Genomic DNA, 18,388 nt, shown 5'->3' on the forward strand with positions numbered 1-18,388 from the left:
ATGGAGTAGTCTTATGCCATGCTATACCACACTTCTTACAGAATTATTCAAATTCGTTGCTGCAAAACTCTCCACCATTATCTGTCCTCAGCACCTTTATCTTTTTCTCTGTCTGATTTTCCACGAGAGCCTTAAATTCTTTAACCCTGTCAAAGATTTTAGATTTCTTCTTAAGGAAATATATCCATGTATTCCTTAAGAAGTCATCTATAAATGATACAAAGTACATAAACTTACCCAGTGATGGAACCTTCTTAGGTCCAAACACATCACTGTGCACAAGATCTAATATCTATTTCGCCTTCTTACCACTAGAGGAGAAATTCACCCGATTCTGCTTCCCATATACACAATTTTCATAGAAATCAAAATCTAGAGAGCTATTACTCATACCTTTACCACGAATTATTCGAAGGCCCTTCTCTCCAACATGTCCAAGCCTTTGATCCCACAACATGGTCTTCTCTCTAGAGACCACTAGATTTTCAGCGCCACTTTTGGGAACCACAAAGCTGTTGCACCCATCAACAACAGTGCTACCTTGCAACTTGTACAGAGTTCCAATCCGAACTCCCCGCATCAATACTAGTGCTCCCCAAACCATATTGCAGGCATCCTTCTTGAACACTATTTTTGCACCTGCATCATTCAACTTGCTTACAGAAATCAAATTTCTGGCTAATGCAAGAATATGCAGAACACCCGGAAGTGTTCTAACCCTTCCACCTTGCAACTTCAACTTTACTTTTCCACGACCAACTATTCTAGCCTTCCTGTCATCCCCCAAGAAGACATCACCACCATCATATTTCTCATACTCACAGAACCACTCTCTATGGAGAGTGAAGCGAAAGAATGCACCTGATTTAATCAACCATGCCTCATGATCTAAATGTGTACTTGAAGAAACCAAGTACACATCCCCACCTTCATCTGAGGTGATTTTCGCCTTTGCAGAAGGAGCATCATCAAATCCCTTTCCTTTATCAGGAGCTTTAGACTTACAATCCCTTTTGTAGTACCCTTCCTTTCCGCATTTCCAGCACACCACCTTTACAGGCTTCCCTGGAGATTTAGATCTCCCTCTAGATTTAGATCTCACACTCAATGACTTATTTTTGTTTCTATTCTGTGACCGTCCTCGAACAGGCAAGGCATCACCATTCTGGTTCTCCATATTTTTCTGTCTCATCTCCTTCGTCAATAAAGGTGAGACTATTTCATCAAACTTCAAGGCAGTTGCATTACTACCTATTGCAATAACTATTATACTAATATATTGATAGAAATTCATTTTATATGTATTAATTATTGATATTGTATAATTTTATATATATATATATATATATATATATATATATAATTTTAACTATTATACTAATTTTTAAGTTGTTATGTTGTATTAATACAAATATATAGTAAATTTTTAAGTTGTTATGTTGTATTAATACAAATATATAGTATTATTATATTTATATTATATTTATGTTCTTAAAAAATATTAATATGTTTGGGAATTCCATATAATAAAAAAACAAATCTCATTTTCCTCTCCAGGATGAATCACATTAATGGTTGGAAGTGTTCATTAAATAGCCATGTTTCATTATAATGTGATTAATCTGAAAGACAATCTCATTATGGATCACAAAAGTCTAAGATCTAATCTTAATTTTTTATATTAAAAGTAAATAAATTGTGTTTTTATTATTATTACTTTTTACTTTTTTCCTTTTCTTTTTTTTTAATTTAGTTTTTCAATTAAGAAACAATTGCTCCCATCCTTACCATCAACAAAATCCAATAAAAAATAGTGAGAAAAAAACCATATAAAATAAATAAAATCTTTCCCAATCTAAATTATGAAAAAAATCCAAAAATACAGTATAAAGCTAATTCATTTTTCACAATAAAACCAAAGATTTTATAAATGTTGAAAAAAAATGCAAACTAAAAATCATAAAAAATATGTTTGATAATCATAAGGATATCTATGATACAAATAAATTATTTGAAGAAAACATTAAAACAACCAATCATAAGGATATCTATGATATAATTAAAATATTTGAAAAAAAAAAAAATTAAAACAACTAAAATATTCTTGAGAAAATATAAAACAATGGACGCAGTTGATATCATAGCTTCAACAGGGTTGTACGCGCCCGCAACAGTGGAGGGCAGAGCCGTTGGCAAAATTCAAGCTGCAGCCTGTAGCATCAGGCAATTGCTGTTGCAGGAAACAGCAATTGCAATAGGGCTTTAGTACTTGGTTTGCCAACGACGTGCATGTGGTGGATACCACATCGTCATAGCAAAACTCTGGACAGTATACTGTGAAACACCCAAACAAAAATACTTTCAAAAAACACCAAGAAACATAAGAAACTCAAGCAACACAGCTACCAGGAAAAGAAAGGGTGGTTATCTCACAAGGGCCTTGCTGATTTATCACCATTTCCTTTCCTTGTACAATCATTAAAGCTGGTGTTGCCAAACCTGTGCCAACATAAGCTTCATTAAATTCTGACTAAATCTGAATATCACCCTGATCGCTGCAATGTTAAAAATATATTTGAATAAGCTAATTATAATTTACAACATATTTAAAATTGAATGCGGCAGAGTGAGTGACTGAGATAGCTTACCCTTGAATTTATGTTAGATGGTAGATTTTGAAAATATTTATATTAATTATAAATTTTAGAAATATTTAAATGAAATAATTAACTTTTATGTTGATTATAGATTTTGAAAATATATATATTAATTATAGATTTTAGAAATATTTAGATGAAGTAATTAATCTTCTTCCTATCATCTTTTTAAAACTTTTAGACTATTATAAATTTTGGTAGAGATCATTTGAACCTTCCTCGCTATGGAACTTTCTTTTTTTCCTTCTTTTTTCTTTTTCTTTTTTTTTTTTTTCAAAAGGTGGAAAAACCTATCAAATTCAGTTTGTCAAACCAACAGTGAGGACAGCCATCTCTGGCTGCTAACCGCGAATGTCAGTTGACACATCACTGTTATCAAGGAAAACCACGCCACCTGAAATAACCCGCTGGTGGTCCGTAAGGGAGCAGGCTTTCACTCCTGCCAGATGCCTCTGGGTCTTGGGCCGTTAACCTGTTTCCTTACGTCCGAGGAAGACGAGCTCTTAGCCAAGCAGAAGCAGTTTTAGGGCATACTCCAGGCCCATCTCGCTATGGAACTTGAGTGCCAAGTTGCATTATTTATTTTTTGTTTTATTAGATATTAATAATGTAAATTTTGGTATTTAATAGACATAGAGTAACTGATTTTGGTATTTAACAGAAATGGAGTAAAATCAGTTATATTTGTTAAATATATGAAATCAACAATCTGTATAAAAAATCCAAATATTCATATCAGAAATGGGATTTTCATTATTATTTCAAATATTCGTATCAGAAATGGGCTTCTCATTATTACTTTTCATGGCTAATTAAATTTTATGCAAAGATTAAATCAGAATTAAAATATTTAATAATAATTGATTAATATATTTAAGTGAGTAATTTTATGCACAGATTAAATAAGAATTAAAGAAATTAAGGATAATTTCATATTTTTTGGTTTCTAAGAAATTGGTATGAGTTTTTTATTAAAAAAGGTTGGGATGAAACTCGTAACTTTTTTTGGAAAGTGTTAATATTTTTGTTGGTTTGAGATTGAGCACTAAATTTCTAGTCTTATTCCAGTCATATTTTCGAAAATATTTTTAAAATGAAAATGCCTTTACATTCTATTTTTCATCACTTTTGATTTAATTTTGATTGGCTTCTATTTTTTCTTGGCTAAATATTTTTTCCTTTCTTCCCAACTTTAATCCAATCTGCATTTTATGCTACATCAGATCACCCTTTGATGAATGAGCCTTTTCCAACCTTTTTTCTTGGGGATTCAAAGGGGGGATCCGACTTTCACTTGGGTTTGTTGAGCTCTCACTATTGTTAAATCTGGTGGCTCCCCATGGACTTCTTCTTCACTGGTCACTTGGGTTTGTTGAGCTCTCACTATTGCTAAATTGGGTGGGTCCCCGTGGACTTCTTCTTCATTGGTTTCTGTTTCTTTGGATGAATCTTCTTTAACAATAACTTCTTCTTATTTTTCCTTTGCTTCGTTCTTACCGTGAGTCACTTTTTTTTATATACAATATAATGTTTTCTCTGAGCTCCTTCCCACCATATGGGCCTCCAGTTATTTTTTCGGACCTTGTTATTTTATGAATGCTATGGGCAATTTTTTTATTACATGTCTTATTGAATAGCATGTTCTACATCGAAATGATGCATTTTCGTAATCAATCTTCTCATGCTCTACATCAAAATGATACAATTTTGTAATCAATTTTCTGAGCCCACACATTGTGTGAAAAAATTCATGTAATAAAGTTAATAAAGGAAAAATAATAACCACAATCATGGGACACTTATTCCAAGTTGAATGTTGGGCAAGACATCCTAGCCTGGGTGTTCATTTGGTTTATTAAGGCTAAGGAAATTGACAAAAGCTTCGGAAAGACAAAGTGGCATTAATTGATATTTTATTTGTGAAAATAATGGAAAAGATGAAAAAATGAAGGTGAAAGATCACAGGTTGCATGTGAGAAAGAAATTGAAGAAAAATAATGGAAAATGAGGAAATTGGAGACCTCATTGCTAAAAAGGCTTCTAGGGATCACTTCACAGATTTTTGTCAATTCAGTATGGTTTCCTTGCTAGTTTTGGCATGCATGGCTATGCATGTGCGTTATTGGTTCTCTTATTGTCATGGGCATGGGTTTTGCCAAGTGTGACAGTATTCTTCAAGGCTTGCCTTTCCATTTCCAGATAGACATGATGTGGTGGGTTCTCTTATATTTGGTTGAGTTGGATGGTCAGATTGACTCGAAGCTAAGTGGGGTGGTCTCAAGATTATTCACAAGGCCTAGGAATCCCGAGATGGGTTACACGGTAAAACCTAGATGTGAACACCTCAATTGAGCCTAGGAATCCCTTGACCGATAATGGTAGGATACACAATAAAGCTCAGTGATGAATACCCTTGAATGGGCCTAGGAATCCCTTAATTGTTAATGGCATGCTACATGGTAAATCCTAGAGGGTAGAGACCTCGTAGGCCTAGGAATCCCTTGACCGGTAATGGCAGGATACTCGGTAAAGCCGAGAGGTTTAGACAGACAAATTCCTCACAGTTTAGATGGAAACATCCGAAGGCATCCCTGCTTGTTTAGGGCCTAGTGATCCGGTGAGGATTGCGGTAAAGCCTGGCTCTATTGATGAGGTTGCGGTGGTTTAGCCTCAGGAAGCCCTGGTTGATTTTGATTAAGAGTCCCACATTCATGCTTGGAATATGGCGCGAGGGTGATTGGCTTAAAGAAATATTTGGTTCATCCAATATATGGTTAGGTGGTTCATGGAAATCTCAAACCTAGTTCGCTTATGCATTCATTAATAATAGTTTCTTATCCTTGGTATTTCATGTGTAAATGTGTTGGTTCATATGTGGTATTTATGGCTATTGTACCTTTGTTATTTTTGTGGGTTATATGTTGGTTATGAACATGTTTTATCACAGTGATAATGTATGGCTCTCATCATTTTTTGGTTGATAAATGAATGAGCAATTAATTTATGACCTAACATATGATAATTCAACTATTGTGATGAGACATCAATGCTTCTTTACGAATCTCAGATAAGTATGAGACCCCAATCCTCAGATATATTATTATGACTTGTAGATTACATATTTATGACATGTTTGACGAAATTTCTGTCATGGCCAGTAAGGGTCCAATAAAGTCATTGATCAAATGAATGAATTAGTAACCTCTTTTAAGTGTTATTTATCATTCCTTAAAGTTTCATGAAGTTCTGGGCAGTGGCCTAACTCTTGGCCCTAAAAAAGTGGCACAAAATCTAAGGTCGCTCGCACAAAACTAGTTGAGAAATTCCATAGTCATTGGCTTGCCCTTGTTGTGGGAGCGACTTGAAAAGTTGAGTTGTCTCAGGATTTGGTCACCTGGAATTGTTGGTTGGCTCCTGCAGGATATGTAGCATAAGTGGAAGGTTAGTTTGGTTCAATTATGTTGGTTCCACTTCCCTAACTGTATACGGGGAGTTGAATCACATCATAATAGCCTCTCGTCACATGTTTACCCCAGTGGACTGTGCAGCTTAGGTAAATCTAGGAGGAGGGTGTTACAGAGTGGAATCAGAGCATGGTTCACCCCTTGGACTGGATGGGCGGTGTGTTGGTTATGCATATATTTCAGTTGCATATGTGTATTTTATGATTTTGGTCCATATGCTTGTTGTGTATGCACAACGATGGTCATGGTTGTGGTTATGTCACCATGTGAAAGTGGATGGCGTTGTTGATGGATGTTGTCATCATGAGTGTATGTTGGTTGTGCATTGGTTGTGCATGTCAGTGTGTATATGTTGTTATGCATATATTGACATGGTGATAGTTATTGTGCATGAGGTCATGGTATATGATCGGTATGGTCATGCATTGATAACTGAATAATGGTTGAAATGATGTTTATATACTGTGATGATTATGGTTATACATGTACTCTGCTAATCTGGTTGCTCTTGTAGATGAGATATCCTTCCCCAAACTATGTTGAAGTATGTTGATTATGTTTATGTTTTGGTTTAGCTGACATTGTATACTTGTCAGGAAGAAGATCAAAGAAGACTAGAAATATGGTAGACTACAGTTCACGAGATTCTCCCTATGGATCAAATAAGCAATGTGGAGGTGGGAATTTTCCTAACTTAGAAGACACTTTAAGAAGTTTGAAGGAAGAAATAAGGAATTGTAAAGCAGATAATGATAGGATCATGCAGGCATAAGAGAAACAAGTTGATGTCAATGCAATAATCCTTCATAGTTTGTCAGAATTGCAAAGACAATACCACTTTGGATCAGCCATGAGCAAAAGGATAGGACTAATGGGGCATATGGCAGTAGATCTCATGGTGGGCATAGGTCGAATAGAGATGACACGGTTAGAGATGGCAGGTTTTTGGATACTTCGGATAGGAGAGGTGATGGACACAGCTTTTATTCTAGTTCTGGTTCTGGAAGCACTATGATCATCATTGTTATCATCCATACAGGAGGAGTGATAGGCGATATTTTCCGGATGAGTTCAAGAAAGAAAATCCACCTACATTTGATGGAGATTTGAAGAAGCCAAAGGATGCAGAGGATGGTTGCTTGGGATGGAGAAGTTCTTTGAGCTGCATGAGTACACATAGAATATGAAGCCTAGAGTAGTTATCTTTAGCCTCAAAGTGAAATCAAACATATGGTGGGAAAATGAGAAGCGTGTCAGAGACATAAAGACATAAGAGTTCAGTTGATATGCATTAAAGAAACTTTTCATAAAGAAGTATTTGTCAAAGAGGTACTACAACATTAAAGCCAATGAATTTTATGAGCTAAAGATGGGATTGATGACAGATGAGGAGTATACGACCAAGTTCCTGGAGTTATTGAGGTATGTACCATATCTTAAGGAAGAAAAGGATACAGTTCAGAGATTTGTCAGTGGTTTTCCATTAGAATTTAGAGACCATATTGAGTATGATGAGCCTCGGTAACTTGAGGAAGCCATTGGGAAAATGAAGCACTATTATGAGAAGACAAAGCGTAAGGCAAAATCGCAACAAGGTTGGAAAGGGAAAGACAAAGCAAAAGGAAAATGGTAGCCAAAAACAATAAGACCTCATGATGTAGGTGAGAAAGAGAATGTTGCACCTTACAAGAAGTTCAGCATAGTTAGATAGGGACATGGGTCACAATCTAGAGGGCAGCAGAGGAGAGGTGATGGTATGGGACTTTCCACAGTATCAGTGTGGTAGAACTCAGATCTACAGTGCACAGGAGGAGCAAACTCATGGGGATGTTGGGCAAAGCATTCCTCGTATCTATGCAGTGTTGGATAACATGCAGGTAGATCACCAGGAATATATTATTGATATGGATGGTAAGCTTTGTGATCAAGTTGTTTCTATTTTGATTGACCCTATGTCTAATTATAGTCATGTTAATCTTGACTTAGTGGATAAGTGTGGTTTGAATAAAGAAGTGCATGCAAAATCTTGGTTAGTGTAGTTGGCTACATGTACAAAGAAAAGAGTCCATCATTAGGTAAGAACTTGTGCATTTGAGTTGAATGGCATGCCTACATCAGCACATTTGAATGTATTTCCACTGGGATCATATAATATTCTTTTGGGTATGGACTAGTGGTATCTTCACAGGGCTAAGATCGATTTTCATGACAAAGGCATTGATTGTTTGGATGACAATAGAGAACAAATAATCTTGTAGAGTAAGAAGAAGGAAACATCAGTTGGGATGGTGACAACTATGCAGGCGAAGCACAGTCGTAGGAAAGTGTGTGTGTTATTTGCAATGCATATTTCTAGTGATAAAGGTAAAGAAATTCAGGATGCATATGTCTTGAGCAGGTACTCAGTTTTAAAACAGTATTAGGATGTATTTCCAACAGATATTTGAGAGTTTCCACCTCATAGGGAAGTGGACTTTTCCATTGAGTTGGTACCAGGGGCAGCATCAGCATCAAAGGCACCGTACAAGATGAGCACACCAGAGTTGGTGGATTTGAAGTTGCAGTTGAAGGAAATGTTTGACAAGAGACGTGTTAGTCCAATTGTATCACCTTGGGGTGCACTGCTATTGTTTGTGAAGAAGAAGGATCATACACCCATGTTGTGAATTGATTACATATAGTTGAACAAGGTAATCATCAAGAACATATATATGTTGTAGAGGATTGATGAATTGTTTGATCAGTTGAAGGGAGCAACAGTGTTCTTGAAGATTGATCTAAGATCTAGATATCATCAAGTACAGAGGAGGACATTTACAAGATTGCTTTCTAGACTGGGTATGGGCATTATGAGTTTGTTGTAGTTCCATTTGGTTTGACTAATGCTCTAGATACTTTCATGTGCTTGATGGATAATGTGTTGCGTCCTTATCTAGACAAGTTTGTTGCTATATTCATTGATGACATCTTGATATATTCTAAGAATGAGGAAGAACATGCCAAAATTTTAGCAGTAGTTTTGAGATTGTTGAGGGAGCATCAGTTGTATGCTAAGCTCAATTAATTCAGTTTCTTTCAAACATAGGTACATTACTTGAGGCATGTGGTCTCCAGGGAAGGTATAACAGTGGATCTAGAAAAGATAAGATGTATCATGGAGTGGGCAGCTCCTAGAAATTTGGATGAGGTAAGACCATTTATTGGGCTAGCAGGTTATTATAGGAGATTCATAAGGAACTTCTCTTGGATTTCATATCATATTATGTCACTGTAGAGGTAAGGTAAGAAATTTGAATGGACAATGGAATGTGCAGCAAGATTTGAGCAATTAAATCAGTTGTTGACAAATGCTCTAGTGTTAAAGTTCGCAGATCCAGACAAAGAGTTTGTGGTATGCACATATGCTTGCAAGAGAGGACTTGGTGGAGTCCTTATGCAGGAAGGACAAGTGGTATGCTATGTGTCATGAAAATTGAATGATCACGAGGAGAATTATATGACATATGATCTTGAGTGGGCAGTAATCATCCATTCATTGAAGATGTGGAGTCATTATCTTCTTGGCAGGATATTTGTATTGAAGATATCTCAAAAGATTCTTGGCACCAATCCAGTGAGGCTCAACCAAATATGAGCTCACCATGCTAGCTACAAAACATATGTCCGGACGAAAGTTCACCAAGAACATCAACGTGAATAAGTTTATGAAACTCAAAGGCATTTACCAAATCTGATCCGACATCACTACCATATAACTTTTAAAAGTTAAGATCCTCGAGGTAGTCACAGGCTTGCAGTTTATCATTCCACATCTGAAATCTAACTCCCTCTTACTTCTGCAAATGAGAGGGTCAGCACTTGTCAGAAGGTCGTCCTCATAAGGTGCAGGTATGAGAGGTCTATCATCCACAACCTTCGGGTAATGGTTTGGATCAGTTTCACTCCTAGTGAATCTCAGCTTCATCTGACAGCTATCAATCCTCTCATACTACACCTGAGGAGTTTTGCTTCAAGCCATAGAGGGCTTTCTTCCACCTGCATACGTGAGATTCCTGATCATCAATCTCAAACCCCTCGGGTTGTTCCAAACCTGTGGACCTGCTACATGAGGGGAATGGTCCCCTTGTAAGATTTTCCTTCGATACATCTCAAACATGTACTTTCATGCTCTTTTTGAATTCAGGCATCCCTGTCACCATCTGACTCACAAACCTTCGGTGCTATGTGTCAATGGACATGGTCCCCAGTGGACTTCCTGCAACTTGATACAACCCTGAACTCAAAAACATCTTTGAAAATTCTATTTTCAAACACGTACCTTTCCATTGATGAGTGCCACCCTGAAACCTTTGACTTCCATTTCTGAAATGGGCACCAGGTTCTTCTTGCAATCAGGTACATAAAAGAGATTTTGTAAATGAATTGAGTTACCCTCATTCAATTGAGGGATAATATTCCCTACACCCTTTCCGAGATAGGTGGTATCGACTCCAAGTATAATCCCACGATTGTTTCCATCTCTACCAAAGTAGAGAGTGCACCCATCTATCCGATGAAGTGCCTTGAAGCACTACAATCAATAAGCCAGATTCCCAAAGAATCTGAAGGAGAGGGCCAATACAAGATAACGCTTCTTTATCTTATCAAAAACAACATTTGATTCTTCATACCTGGGGTTCCTTTCTTTCTTTGAAGAGTCAACCATTTCCTTGATGACCTGCATTACCTGTCATTCCTTTGATCATTGAAGATGTCCCTGGAATGATTGTTATCTTCATCAAGAGATGTGTCTCTGCCATTCGGACACTCCTTCGCATAATGGCCAAACTTATTGCAACCAAGGCATCCGCCTTTCCTTCCACCCTTAGATCCAAACTTCCCAATGAAGTGATCTTTAGGTATGCCATCAAAAACTTCCGTTGTGCCATTTTGATAATATTCTCTACTTCGACTTCACCCTCGGCGAATTTGAAGAGGGATGAGGAATCCACTGATCCTTTTGTCCTTTCCCAACTGTCTTCGGTGATTGCTCTTTCACTCTTGCTTGGGCATTGTCTTAACCTCAAGTCTGATACCATGTTAATTTTAGGTATGTTCTATGCTACAGCAATTTATTTCAATTTTCACAGTTAGCTCAATATCTTTTCCAGATTAGCAATCACATCAGCATTAAAGTAAACTGCAGATAGAACATAAATATAAATCGCAAAAGACGAGCCAAGACAAGAGGACACAAGATGTGGCGCTAGCCAGGGACAAACCCCAATGTGGGGAAACCCTTGATCAATTCTTCTTATATGTTCTTCAATAGTTCAGCAGAGAGAGAGAGAGAGAGAGTACGTTTACAATAGAAGTCAACACTTTGACTTATCTAAATAAGAGCATAGATCATCTCTAAGAAGATGATACATGAGAATGTCTTCAACTAATTCTCCAAGGTGACTCCTTCACCTATTGTTGTGTTGCATTTTGTCATCATGTTGCACCTCACCGCACTGCACTATGCTGCACCCATCATCACTATGTTGCATCTCATCATGCTTCATTAATCATGACTGTACCCGTCACTGTACTGCATTATGTGCCATTGCTGCACCATGTTGCCATCTTGACCTATGTGTTGGTTACACCTTGCCTGCTTGTTGTCCTTTGCTTGCTTATTGTCCCTAGCATGCTTGTTGTCCTTAGCATGTTTGTTGTTGCATGCTAGTTGTCCCTTGCATGCTAGCTGTAACATCGCATGCTTGGTGTATTTGTTGCTAAGTACCATACAACTGTCCCAATGTTAGTTAGCTGTCCCTTGCATGCTGCTCTCCTCCAGAGACAGATGCTCCGGCTGTTCCAGCAGTTCCCAGCAGTTTTGGCAGTTCTGGCTGTTCCCGATAGTTCCGGTTGTTCCCGATAGTTCTGGCAATTCCGACTATTCCCAGCAATTCCGACAGTTCCGGCAGTTTAAGAAAAGTTTTTTGGCGTAAATCACATGATAGAGCATTTGTCGACGCGTTTCGAAACAACAAGTTCCGGCTTTTCCCGGCAGTTCCGACAGTTCCAGCAGTTCCCGGCAGTTCCGTTCCGGCTGTTCCTGGCAGTTCCGGCTTTTCCGACTTTTCCAGCAGTTCCAGCTTTTGCAGCAGTTTCAGCTTCTGGCTTTTCCAATAGTTCCGGCTTTCTCGGCAGTTCCGACTCTTCCAGCAATTCCGACTTTTCCAACAGTTCCAGCTTTTCCGGCAGTTTCGCCTTTTCCGGCTTTTCCGGCAGTTTCTTCTTTTCCAACAGTTCCGACAGTTTCAGCTTTTCCGGCAGTTCCAGCTTTTTGCCCTCTGGATCAAGGTAGTGTTATCCCTTAGGATCTCTCCTCCTACTAAAACCCAAAGACAAGTAGAGAGAGGAACAGATCCCAAGTGTGTGTTGAAATGACTTAAAGGCCACCTCTATTTATACTAAAACATTGAGCACATGTGGGGTTTATTTGGTTGTTGGCCGACCTTGATGAATTGTCTTATAACACAAATAAATTCATAACTCCATGAATACTTATCGGAATCGAATGATCTTTAGATCAATCCTACACCTCTCGATGAGAGGGATCCAAGAAAAATATCAGCTGCCATAAATAAGATGACCCACATGGAGTTTGGCCCTAGTTGCCAATTTTAACAAAAGTACATAGTCATTGCCTTACTCTTGTTGTGGAAGATACTGGAGGCCTACAATCGCATGCATGGATTTTCAAGTGAGCGAATGGTTAGTTAGATAAGTGAAAAGTTGAGTTGCCTTAGGGGTTGGTCACTTGGAAAGGTTGGTTGGCTCTTGGAGGTTTTGTAGCATGTGTGGAAGGTCATTTTGGTTCAGTTTTGTTGGTTCCACTTCCCTAACTGTACATGGGGAGCTGAATCACATCATAGTAGCCTCTCATCACATGTTTACTCCAATGGACTGGGTAGCTTGGGTAAATGTGGGAGGAGGACGTTACACCCATAGTCAAGAGTCGCCATATTAATCTCTGCAGAAAAGCCCTTGTTGAAATCCATCTCAACACATATTCAAGCATAAGTGGTTTTATTAAAAAATTGTTTTTGGGCTACAATAATAAAACTTCCCCAATACCAATGGAAGATAATGCTGGAAGGTTCAAAAATGCGAGGAAAAGTTTGGAAGCCTTACCCAAATAGGAGTCGTGGAGATTGATGTCATTACTAGATCAAAGGTGGGAGATTAGGGCTGCATAAAAAGGTCAATGTTGCCCCAAAACTATTTGTGGAGATAGGACAATCATGACCATAACCCATTAAATCTGCATACCAAATCATGTTCTAAAACAATAATAATAATAAATCAACACTAAAGGCATCTTTTTCCACATGAATATCAAGGGTCGGAGATTCTTGGACAACAGGAAGAACAAATCCAAATTTTAGCATGGCACTATAAAAAAACTATGGCCTAAGCTGCCATTTATTTAATAGAAACTAATTTCTTCTTTAAATCACTAGAATTCACCATAGATCAGTGAGCTACAAACAACCTAACTGTCGCTCATCTCTAGTCAGCGGCGGTTTTTTTAAAAACTAAAATTCTTTGTTATTTTACAAATAACTAATGATTCATGAATAGGTATGTCCACTTTTCTAGTTCATATATGGAATATTGGAGTATATTTTTCATAACTTTTATGTTTGAATTTGACTCTCACTTTCAATAAATTTAACAATATTTTTCTTCACTAAATCACAAAATTTGTAAATTTCTTTTTTGTTTATCTTATTTTTTTTAAATGGAATGGATATGAGATTATATTAAAATTATCTAGATGAAAAGCTAGAACTTTTACAATGTATTGACTTGTTGAATCTAAGCCTATCTATAGACTCCATTCTAATATTAGTCTGACCTTTCTTCTTTTACAAACTAAATTTCCATTCAAACTATACTTGTATATCTGCCAAAAGACACCTAGAACTTTGACAAAATAACACTACATAAAAATTAATTAGCTTAAATGACCTCTGTCACCTATCAATCTGCATTCTTCTTCAGAATTTCCTATTGGCATAAACACATACTTCATATTCAAAAACAAACACTTCATGGGATTGGATTATGTATGGGACCTTCCTCATTAATCATTATTAATCCTTGTTCCATAATTGTTCCTTTATTTGTCAATTGGTCAACACAAGAATTGAGATGGCGTTTAATATGAATAAATTCAATACGGTATGTTTGTTCAATTAGGAGCTTTAGTCTTAATTGAATTGCATAAAGGTTTTGAGAGCATTCATTTCGAATTTTACCTTCTTAGTGAATAGCAATCATGGAGTCTCCAAGGACCATGAGATAGCCCAATTGACATAGAGAAGTGAAGCCCCTGACACAAGGCTAACATTTTTGCCGGTTTGTTAGTCGACGTGCCTATTCCCCAAGCAAATTTAGGCTCTATTTCTCCATCAGGGTAGGGAATGATCCCTCTGTCTCCATCCTCACCAGGGTTACCTTCTGACGCTCCATCAAAGAACAATAAATATTGATTTTGGTCTCGAATCCACTGCTGAAAGTCATGCACTTCCATTATGAGAAGACGAGGCTTGAATTTAGAACTAAGGTATATGAAGCAGACAACATGAGCTGGAACTGGGTCAATATTTCTCTTGCTAGGATAAGTCACCAATCTCCTCCTGCGGCAACCTTGAATTGTCATTGATTCAAAAAGAATCCCCATAGCCTTAGAGGCAGTTCGATCAAGAGAGGGACGTTTGTTATTAAATATTGAATGATTTTGGGCGATCCAAATGGCCCAGCATAAAAAATGGGGCCACCATCCAACACCAAGAGATAGGAGAACCACTCTTCCTTTTCTAGGGAAGTTGATGTTTCCAGGATTTGAACATTTCCACCCAATCCTCCGAAAGCTTATGGATGGGTTTGATCTTGGACAGAGCATGATTCCAAACCTCTAGAGAGTAAGGACATTGTTTGAAGACGAGTGAGATATTATCTTCTACTTTGTCGCACAGAGCACAACGTGAAGGGACATAAATGTTCTGTTTCCTTGGATTATTTGAAGTTAATACTTTTCGATGGACGAGCTCCCAACAAAATAAATTAATTTTCGAAAGACAATCTAGATTACAAAACCTTTTCCATATAGCGCTCTTTAAAATATCCTTGTACCCCGCTTGAACAGAGTATACATTACTCTTACATCCAGTCCAGGTTCGTCCATCCAACTTTGACGTGGAGACTGGAGCATATCCTTTCAACGCATTAACTAGTGAAGGCCAATGAGTTTGGAGATTGGATAGGATATCATGACAAATTCATCCAATCCATGTCCTGTTTACTTGTGAGCCTGTTAATCCCGTTAGTTTTCATCCACGAGACAAGGGATTCCATTCCTGCGTTGCCTGTTGTTATCCCCAGGGACGAGATTTTGTCCGTCCATAAGTAAATGTGAGCACCATTACCAGATTTCCACCTGAGATTCTCCAGGATAATCAGCACAACCTATTTACATATCTTACAGATTTAGAACCATGATCAGGCCAAGGTTCCTCTTTAGGTTGAATTAACCGATTATTGTGGAAGTATTTCCTAAGGAAGGCCAATTTCCACCATTCTGAGAAATATGAGAGCAGTCGCCATACGATCTTCGCTCCCAAAGATTTGTTCATTAACTCTGGATATTTGATTGTGAGACCACCATTTTCTTTGGGCAAGCACACAGTCTTCCAATTGACCAACTGAAATTCGTTATCGTTATTCCTCCCTACCTACTAGAGAAATTTTCTAAGGAGGCTCCCAATGTGACTAGTATTCCCTTGGGGGCTAGGAGACCCGAGCCAATGTAGATGGGCAAGGATGATAATACAAAATTGATTAGAAATTCCTTACCTGCGATGTTTAACCATTGCATTCCCCATGATTGAATCCTCTTTCATATTTTACCCAACACATCTTCCCAGTCTTCCGCATTGGTCACTCCCAAAGAGATTGACATACCGAGGTATTTGAAGGATCTCCACTCCAAGGCTGAGGAGAATCCCAGAAGTCTCACAATCTCTGACAGTGTTATAAATTAGCAGTTTCGTCCATAAACCTGGAACTTTTTCTCATTAATCTTTCCTCCAGATAGGTCGAGATAAGTACTTAATATCCATTGGAACCTAATTGCAGTGATCTTTGACGCTCCCCCAAGCAGCAGAGTGTCATCAGTAAATTGAGAATGGTTGATTTTTTTAACATTGCGAGCGATGTTTAGTCCCACAAGTTTCCCTTCCTGCCTACCCTTTTCCAAATTTCGACTAAGACCTTTTGCCATTAGAATATATAATTTCGACTAAGACCTTCTGCCATTAGAATATTTAGGAGTTGAGACAGAGGGAATCCCTGACGTAGACCTCTAGAAGCAGGAAAAAAAGGAACTGGTCTCCCATGGACCAATAGAGCAATCCATGGAGAGCCTATGCAAGCTTCGATTCAGCTTATAAAGCTTGTCTAGAATCCCAATTTTTCCAACATTAAAAAGAGAAAGGAGTTCCTCACTCGTTCGAAGGCATTTTCCATGTCGAGCTTGATGACCATCCCTGCTTCACCAACATTCTTGCTCGAATGGATAGCTTCTTGCACTAAAATGATATTATCAAAATATTCCTTCGAGAGTTGTTCAACATTCGTAGCAGATCTTTCTTAATCATGTTCCAAAACATCCTGTAGAAGCTAATAGAGAATCCATATGGTCCAGGGGATTTATCTGGCTCCAGGCTCCAGATCGCTTCAAGGACCTCCTCCTCCTCTATATCATAGATCAATGACTGATTTTGAGCTTCAGAGACTATAGTGGGAACACATGACAGGAACTCCTGCGCTTTGTCCATGTTGATCTCTTTAGTTTCCTGATAGAGAGACCAATAATGGCGATAGGCTTCATCCTTGATATCTTCATAATTGTCATTTTTTGGTCACCCTAAAGGAGTAACTTCCACGACCATGTTTCTTCATTCTTAGATTGTTTGTGAAAGAATGATGTGTTTAGGTCACCAGCTTTAAGACACAGGCTTCGAGATCTCAATCTCCGCTGGGCCTTCTCCTACCGATTCAGTATAAAGCCTTCTCTTTTTCGATGTTTCCATGGGTTGTTGGATTTGCTCTAACTACTTTATTATCTCGCCTGGTTTCTGGCCCGAAGTGCGATAAGACTCCCTCAACCATTTATTTAATGCCTGCTTGATATTTTTCAATTTAGTCTCCCAAACATAAAATGGGGATCCCACAGTAGGTATCCTCCAAGCATTTTGAATTATATCAATAACCCTGTCTCCTTGTGTTCAGACTGGGTTAAATCTGAAGGGAAGCAGGCCTAGGTCTCGCTTGCTATCAATTGTCAGAGAGATGGGCCTATGGTCTAAGATTTCACTTAGCAAGAATAGACGAGGAGAAAGCCAAGCCAAATGTTAGCCAATTGTTATGGATTAAAAATCAATCAAGCCTTGTTGCAATATGACTATCGCTAGAGCGCCTATTGGACCATGTGAATTTTCCTGACTTAGAGAAAATATCCACAAGATCCCATTATGATATTATATCCTCCATCTGCTCTCGATATGGATCACATACTAAACTTCCTCCCCTCTTTTCTAACGATTTGAGCACCGTATTGAAATTCCCCCTAAAATGTTATTGACGTACCAGTCGCAGATCTTAATAAGATAGAAGGGTTCCCAAATTTTTTATTTCTCCCCTTATTGCAATGGCCCATACACACATATTACAGGAACTCAATCTCCAGTATCCATCCTCGTAAGGAGAGTCACTATCCAAAAAGAAGTTTTCACACTATCAACTAAGGGAAAAAAGGAATCAGATCATATACCTATTCCTCCCTAGGCTCCATTTGAATCTTGCGTAATCCCTCAGCTTTGTCCCCAGAATGATCTTGCAGCTCAGAGTACTTCTTTACCTTCTTGCTTCGTTTCTTAGATGAAAAATATCCAGGTTTTCTCAAGAACAACTACCATATCTTTTATGGCTAGGGATTTACCGGGGTTCCCCATACCCCTTATATTCCACGACAAAACTTTCATTGATTCTTAGAGGGGATTTGTTGAGATCCACCTCCCACTTCTGGGTTTTCTAAACCTTTACTGGATTTGGCTTTTATAACTTATGAAATAACGGATTGGTTACCGAACTTTTTATTTTGCTTTGCTTCATGCTCTCTTACTATTTTTTTAACACCCTCCCTTTCTTTTTATTGCTTTCAGTTTCCTA

At 37.9% G+C, this 18,388-nt stretch overlaps 1 protein-coding gene across 2 annotated transcripts in view; it reads right to left on the reverse strand.

The window, feature by feature from the left end:
* Positions 1-1,951: 1,951 nt before the first annotated feature.
* LOC149170144 (uncharacterized) overlaps positions 1,952-18,388 on the reverse strand; it is a 338,707-nt gene continuing 322,270 nt past the window's right edge. Inside the window, exons 3-4 of one of the 2 annotated variants that reach the window (XM_089428915.1) lie at positions 2,434-2,499; positions 1,952-2,334 (exon numbers count right to left, since the gene is read on the reverse strand). In XM_089428915.1, the coding sequence (XP_089285041.1) occupies positions 2,147-2,334; positions 2,434-2,499 (254 nt within the window). In that variant the 3' untranslated portion in view covers positions 1,952-2,146. The remainder of the gene's footprint in view (positions 2,335-2,433; positions 2,500-18,388) is intronic. The other variant, XM_089428917.1, reaches the window with a different exon arrangement.

This window comes from Pinus tabuliformis, chromosome 4_2, assembly GCF_031772625.1.
Source record: "Pinus tabuliformis cultivar Carrire ecotype Pingquan chromosome 4_2, CPIR1, whole genome shotgun sequence".
NCBI lineage: Eukaryota > Viridiplantae > Streptophyta > Pinopsida > Pinales > Pinaceae > Pinus > Pinus tabuliformis.